General features: G+C 37.7%; 2 protein-coding genes across 3 annotated transcripts; both read left to right on the plus strand.

The window, feature by feature from the left end:
• The first annotated feature begins 29 nt into the window (after positions 1-29).
• LOC108096114 (esterase B1) lies at positions 30-6,819 on the plus strand. Of its 2 annotated transcripts, none has more exons than XM_017197490.2 (4): positions 30-177; positions 4,827-5,139; positions 5,203-5,914; positions 5,977-6,819. In XM_017197490.2, exons 1-4 carry the CDS (start codon positions 77-79, stop codon positions 6,600-6,602), a joined length of 1,752 nt encoding a protein of 583 aa, XP_017052979.1. In that variant the 5' UTR covers positions 30-76; the 3' UTR covers positions 6,603-6,819. The 2 variants fall into 2 exon arrangements, with proteins under 2 accessions (XP_017052979.1, XP_017052980.1); XM_017197491.2 differs by lacking the exon at positions 30-177 and adding an exon at positions 2,012-2,234.
• LOC108096126 lies at positions 599-942 on the plus strand. Its single transcript, XM_017197503.2, has 2 exons — positions 599-710; positions 772-942. The coding sequence occupies exons 1-2, from the start codon at positions 676-678 to the stop codon at positions 893-895; spliced, it is 159 nt and encodes a 52-aa protein (XP_017052992.1). The 5' UTR covers positions 599-675; the 3' UTR covers positions 896-942.
• Positions 6,820-7,201: the final 382 nt, after the last annotated feature.

A 7,201-nucleotide genomic window follows, 5' to 3' on the forward strand; every position in this document is an offset into this window, starting at 1 on the left:
AACAAATTCTTTGTGTTTTGAAAAAAGGAAATACAAAACTTCGGAAGTGCTTTGAAATAGTTTTCACAGCAGTAAAATGAGAAAGTATTTGGTATCTCTGACAAAACTTAGGCACTTTAGCCTCATTTCAAAGCAAACTGCTCCGAAGGCATTCACCAACTGGGATTTTATACAACAGTAAGTAAGCCTAATGAATTCAGCAAACTCAACGTGCGGCTGCATTTTCATTATCACGTCCATAAAACTTTTCATCGGTCACCGAAGCCTGCGTCACAAAATTTCCGTCTGGCTTTCATGTGAGTTTATCAGACCATCCAAATAGCTCCAAATTATCGCGTATGCGTTGATGCGAAAATTGAATACCTAATTCCAATCGGGAGATCAAATACAGCGTGACTAATTCATCGCTAATTAGAGCCTTTGTTTTTGCAATGGGATCGTTTCAGTGATTAGCTGCAATAATTATATAATATTCAAAGTGAATGTCAAGGCATTGTAATCAAAATTTGTTTGATCTGTTTGACTTAATGCCGGCTATTGTGCCATTAGCTGTGAATCAGCTGCTAAGTGCTAATAGTAAGAGCAATCCAGCTGACTCTACTGACTGGTTTTGCTATTTTTGTTCATGCATCTGAATATCAGTTATAGTTGGAACTCCCAGCTCGACAAGTCAAAATGGATGCATTACTGAAAACTATCTTGCTGATCAGGTATTTTATTTGGAATGCCACAAAGACTTGGAACTAAACAAATTTTTAATTTTCTGTTTAGTTTTTATTTGATCGCCTTAACTCTTCACTTTGGATGGGGTGATGATGTTCCATCCGCTGAAGCAGGCATGGTTGTAACTGAAAGTGAGGAACACTACACCGCTCCAGATGATTTTGACTTTTAAATAATTTAAACAAAACCCAATTATCAATAAATGAGTAAAAAAAACTATACTTTGTCACCCCAGACAATTTTTTATTAACTTAAATTTCTCTACATATATATTTTTATCAATGCTCTGCAGTTGATTTAATATTTTCGACGAAAAATGATAACTTAATCACCTACTTAGTCTTGTAATGTTCCTGTCATTATTTCTGCTATCTGTATGAAAATATTTCAAAGTTATTGGCAAGGTTATTCTTTATCAATTGCCTTAATTCCTTATTTTTTAAGTGTCCCTCTATAAATTAAATGCACGCCTCAACAAGTTTTCTATAGTTTTTTTTTTCTAGAAATAATAATTTATTAACAACGAAGACAGTTTAAATTATTCTTCTATTCTAAGTTACGTCAATAACAACTAAGTGAGGGCCTTGATTTTATTTAAAGGGCTCGGAAGGGCCTAAGTAGTGGTTGGAAATTGTTTATTAGCTTAGAATGAATTCAAGGTTATCTTTGATATATTAGTTCAATATTGAGTATACGAGCTTGATCGCCATAACTTTGAGTATCATAACATCGAGCATTACGTATACGGTCAGGAAGCTTTTATTATAAAAGCTCTAATATAGAAATATACCAAACAAAATTCGACTTTAAGAGTGTTACGACAATTTGATACTTTGTAGTCAGAAAAAATGATTTAATTAAATTTCTTTTAAATATTTAACCGTGTTTTTACAGTGTTTTAATAATACATAAAATGTTCTTGTGTAATGTATAATTTTTTTAGTCAGTAAAAACTACAAAACTTCTTTTATAATACAAAATTGTGATTAAGATTACTACTTTGTATTTTATACAATCGATAGAAACATTCTCCCTGTATTTTACACTTTACACACTTTTAATGTGTTTCTTTTTTTATAACTCGTATAATACCAGTTAAGAATATACAGTTAAGCCGTTCCACCGGTATTTTGATGAGCAGAGAGTTGAGAGCCGAACAGCTGATTCAGGTGAGAAACCGCTTCCGCCGCTCTTAATCACTGAGAGAGAGAGAGAGAGTTTGGTGAGTGGCGTTATCGCCAACTTAAACCCCCGATCACCAGACAACGGTTAGTTGGTGCCACGCGCTCTTGAAGAACGCTCTATTTGCTCCGTCGGTGTTTGGCGATCGCCTCTTAGCCGGTCGTGTTACCTTTGGATAGCTGCGAGTTTATTGTGACACTTTCCCCAAATCGGAACTCTTTATCGAAGCGTGTTCAGCTGCACCATAAACTACCAGTGTGTTTCGGGTGTTCATGAAAAAGATACGAAATGGCCACGCGCTTTATGGATATGCTAAAGCTGACCTTTAAGTGAGTTTTTCCAGTCTGAGTTTCTCGTCAAGCGTTAAACGGTTTTCTGTGTTTTGAGGTCTCGCGTCTTGGTTTTGCAATAACTTCTGCTCCAGCATGCATAAGAATGCACACATGTACATTGGGGAAAATCTCTAGTTTTTGCTTTACAATCAAAGTTCTCTGATTAAACCCTTTTCAAGTGTATGAAATCATCGAAAACACTTTTATTTTAGTGAGCAGATATAACACTGCTTGTTGGCAACAGAAAAATTAATCGTGAATTGATGTTCAGCAACACAATCCATTTAAAGCTGATGACATGGTTACACAACTAAAAATGTTGCAGATCAAAGATATTATGGTTTGAACACCAAAAGATACTTTCATCACACTAAGAAATGTTATTAGAATAATTTTATAAGCAAAAATATTCCATACGAAGAGAATTTATTGAACGCATTTATTTTTTTTTTTATGATGATAAAACATGTGAACCTTTTTAGCTTAACATATCCTGTGTTATTTTTTTCCGTGCACCTCGTACACACATCAATTTATGTGCTTGCGTTGGGGAAATTGTTGCGCAAACTTAGGTTGTTTCTGTTTTTTTTATATGTTGCTTGTTTTCTGTTGTTTTGCATAAACCTAATGATGCTGCTTCTTCTCTTGCTCATTTCTGTCCTCTTTGTTTTCCTCGCCTTTTGTCTTACCCTCTGTTTTTCACCCATGATTCAGCAATTCCACTGTTGCGGCATTCCTTATTTGTTTTTTTTTTATTTATTTTGATTTCTGTTTACTATTTTTTGCACGTTTTCGCAGGTTTATTAGCAGTTTTGCGGGTAGTTAGTATTTTTAACATAAATTATTGCAAAGCCACACACAATTGTGTGAATTGCGTGTATCTATATTTACTTACCACTGTTTGTTTATGTGGGTTTTCAATTGAGGAAATCAAAGAAGTAGGTTAGGTCAGTTTTGAATTAGATTTTGATCACACTTAACATAATAGTTAAAGTGTATACGGAATAATAAAATTATAAATTCTTTGTAGTTACCGCACTTAAATTACTTTTTAGTTACTTTTTTTATGCTAACACCAGGGGTTCGTAATAACTCTCGTTAAAAATTAATGGCAGATAAAGGTAGTTATATCTTTTTAATTAGTGGTTTTCGTTTGCGTTAAAAGCTGGAATAATATTTGCTCGTTGACTCTATATTCTAATAGATCCACGTTTTATATACATATATTCATACCAATCAGACAAGTTAATTGTTTGTTGGACTGCACACTCATATGAAAGCGGAAATCTACTGATAAGTTCCTGGGGTACAGGGTTCATTTCACTTTCAGGTGGTATGTTTAATATAATTTCTGCCCTATGGTCATGACACGACAGATTTACCTCGACGCTTTGTTGTCATGCATTGGAAAACCAGATAAATAATATAATTAATGAATATATATTCGTAGATTTGTCATGTCGTAGTCATGGGTTTCGTTGCTAATCAAATGGCTTAGTTTGCCCTTCTTACCTGTATTGATTAAATTTCGAGTGTTTTAAGTACTTCCGATAAGATTGGCTAAGCATTGTGCTTAACTGCGATTTGAATAGGTTTCCCACACAAAAAGTGTGTTAAACTTTGGGTTAAGTGAGCGAATTAGTATAAATTTATTACCTTCATTTGTCACGCTTGGCTTCTTGAGCTATTCGCTATTTCAGTATTTCGTTGTGCCATCTTAACAAAATGCATGGAACGAAATATTTTAGTAACAAAATCGGTTTGTTTGCAATGATGAAACGTTATATGTAATTCGGGTGTCGGCTTTCACAGACTCACCGTAGTCACGTACTATCCAATCTGAGCCGCCCGATCTCGCCTTTCTCTCGATCCCAGCCATAATTACCGATTTGTATGCATTCGTGTGCAATGATGTCGAATCAAACTGTGTCAGTGCATTTGCAGAATGCCAGTTAAATGTACAACTTGCGCCTCAATCGAAGGTGCGCAGTGGGAACGAATAAAAATAGGCCATTAAGCGAATTAAACCGCCTCACGCCCACCCACAAATTGGCCATAAAAATGAGAAACAAAAATCTTAGGCGTAAACAAAGCAGAGTTATAGAAATAGAAAACTGGTCGTGCATGCAAAACGCAAGCCGTTGAGGTTGGTCAAAAGCTGTTGACAATACGCAAGACTTTCGAAGCAGCTAAGAGCTCTAACGACATTGAAAGTGGTTTGCCGGTAACCCGCTTTCGGTGCTCGCCACTGGGTGCTCACTGTGGTCATGTCGCCAGTGCGTGACTGCCGCTAACCCTATTAAAATAGCAGAAATTGCTAAAATATATAAATTTGTAAAAGGGAGCTAACGCTTTATCAACCTGAGGTATTATGACATTTCCAAGAAGTACGCGAGATTTTTAACGATACCAAATGAAACCAGTTTTTATAACATGCCCACGAACTTTTCAACCTATTTTCGCTGACTGTAACTAGATGTCGGTAGCCCAGCTTGTAATATAAAAACTCAGCTGTACACAAAACCAAATCTGCATTAATTACAATTTCAATACAAGCTTTTTACTTACGAGCAAATTAATATTTTATAGGGTGCTCAGCTTTAAGTACGAACAGCGCAAGTTGGCAACAGCCGTCTATTCTGTGATAAAAACCAAATTGGGACCGGTTCGCGGGGTGAAAAGAAACACAATTTGGGGAGGAAGCTACTTCAGCTTCGAGAAGATACCATTTGCAAAGCCCCCGGTGGGGGAGCTCCGATTCAAGGCCCCGGAACCAGTGGAGCCATGGGATCGGGAACTGGACTGCACTTCGGCGGCAGAGAAGCCATTGCAGACCCACATGTTTTTCCGCAAGTACGCGGGCTCAGAGGATTGCCTGTACTTGAATGTCTACGCCAAAGATGTGAGTCTTTAATTAGCAAAAAAAAGCTGCAAGCTAATACTAAATATGAACCCTTTATTGTAGTTGCACCCAAGTAAACTGCGTCCGGTGATGGTTTGGATCTACGGCGGGGGATTTCAAGTGGGAGAAGCCTCTCGTGACATGTACAGTCCGGACTTCTTTATGTCGAAGGATGTGGTTATAGTCACAGTGGCCTATCGATTGGGTGCCTTGGGTTTCCTTAGCCTGGATGATCCTCAACTGGATGTGCCTGGGAATGCAGGTCTCAAGGATCAAATCATGGGACTTCGATGGGTGCAACAGAATATAGAGGCTTTTGGTGGCGATCCCAAAAATGTCACTCTCTTTGGAGAAAGTGCAGGAGGAGCCTCCACCCACTTCCTCACACTGAGTCCCCAAACAGAGGGACTGATCCACAAAGCCATCGTGATGTCGGGGAGCGTTTTGTGTCCCTGGACTCGACCGCCAAGAAACAATTGGGCGTATCGGCTGGCCCAAAAATTGGGATACACTGGTGACAATAAGGATAAGCCCATTTTTGAGTTTCTGCGATCAGTGAGTGGCGGTGAAATCGTCAAGGCCTCCGCCACAGTTCTCAGCAATGATGAAAAGCATCATCGAGTTTTGTTCGCCTTCGGACCAGTTGTAGAGCCCTATACCACCGATCATACGGTTATAGATAAACCACCCCATGAACTAATGCAGGAAAGTTGGAGCCACAGGGTGCCCATGATGTTCGGAGGCACCAGTTTCGAGGGGCTGCTTTTCTATCCTGGTAAGTCGTACTCTTAAATACTTCATATCACATACCAACTAAGGGTATTATCCTTTTAACAGAGGTCTCAAGGCGACCAGCCACATTGAACGAAGTGGGAAACTGTAAGAACCTTCTACCGAACGATCTGGGTTCCAATACAGATCCCAAGCTGCGGGAAAACTACGGATTGCAGCTGAAGAAGGCTTATTTTGGAGACGAACCCTGCAACGAGGCCAACATGATGAAGTTTCTGGAACTTTGTTCATATCGGGAGTTCTGGCACCCAATCTACAGGGCAGCATTGACTCGAGTCCGCAAATCAAGTGCTCCCACGTATTTGTACCGCTTCGACCACGATTCCAAATTGTGCAATGCCATCAGGATTGTGCTATGTGGTCATCAGATGCGAGGTGTTTGCCACGGCGACGATCTGTGCTACATATTCCACAGCATGTTGTCACATCAATCAGCGCCAGATTCCCCGGAACATAAAGTAATCACGGGAATGATCGATGTTTGGACGAGTTTCGCTGCCAACAGCGATCCGAATTGCGAAAGCATTAAGTCTATTAAGTTCGCACCCATCGAAAACGAAACCGATTTTCAGTGCCTGAATATTGGGGAACAATTTGAAGTTAAGGCGCTTCCGGAGTTGCAGAAAATCGAAGCAGTTTGGAACAATTTCTATGCTCCAAATCAACTTTAGAAGTATTGCATTATTTAAAGGGATTATAGCTTTAGGTGTCTGGATTCCATGTGGATGATCTTATTTTGTGTAAAAACGTTGTACATATGTAATGGTTATTCTAAGTCTGAGATTTTTGTTGTTATACTTGTAAAATTCTGTTTTTAAGTTTGTCATCACGTAAGTTTTATATTACAGGGTCTACAAATAAAAGTTAGCAGAGGTCTAATAAAATCGATGTATTCAAGTGCGTTTAGTGTATTTCTATAACTATTTTCTGAAATTTAAAAATGTTGTATAAATTATGAATGAAAAATATTATTCGTTTGTTCAAAATTATCAAATGAAATTTAAGGGAATTTTTTACATAAAATACCATTTAAGACTATCAATATTAACAATATATTTTTGAATCATTTTGTTCAATATTCTTTTACATTGTTCTGTTGGGCTTTAATCTTCATCTTAGTTCTCACTTCATTTAGCACATTAAAACATTGAACACTTCTATAAGAATTTTTGTTTCGTGCTAAGTTTAATTCAGATTTTTTCTTAAAAGATCAAGTATGTATTTTTCAACCAGAAACCGTAACACAAAAACCAGATTTTTTATTCATCAG

The sequence above is a fragment of the Drosophila ficusphila genome, unplaced genomic scaffold (assembly GCF_018152265.1).
Source record: "Drosophila ficusphila isolate 14025-0441.05 unplaced genomic scaffold, ASM1815226v1 contig_791, whole genome shotgun sequence".
Taxonomy (NCBI): Eukaryota; Metazoa; Arthropoda; class Insecta; order Diptera; family Drosophilidae; genus Drosophila; species Drosophila ficusphila.

Excerpts from the sequence above, each read along its gene's own strand:
- LOC108096114 (XM_017197490.2), top strand. The coding sequence starts at position 77 with ATGAGAAAGTATTTGGTATCTCTGACAAAACTTAGGCACTTTAGCCTC. Across the intron at positions 5,140-5,202 it reads TGAATGTCTACGCCAAAGAT|TTGCACCCAAGTAAACTGCG; the intron begins GTGAGTCTTTAA and ends CCTTTATTGTAG. Across the intron at positions 5,915-5,976 it reads GGGGCTGCTTTTCTATCCTG|AGGTCTCAAGGCGACCAGCC; the intron begins GTAAGTCGTACT and ends TCCTTTTAACAG.
- LOC108096126 (XM_017197503.2), top strand. The coding sequence starts at position 676 with ATGGATGCATTACTGAAAACTATCTTGCTGATCAG. Across the intron at positions 711-771 it reads AAAACTATCTTGCTGATCAG|TTTTTATTTGATCGCCTTAA; the intron begins GTATTTTATTTG and ends TTTTCTGTTTAG.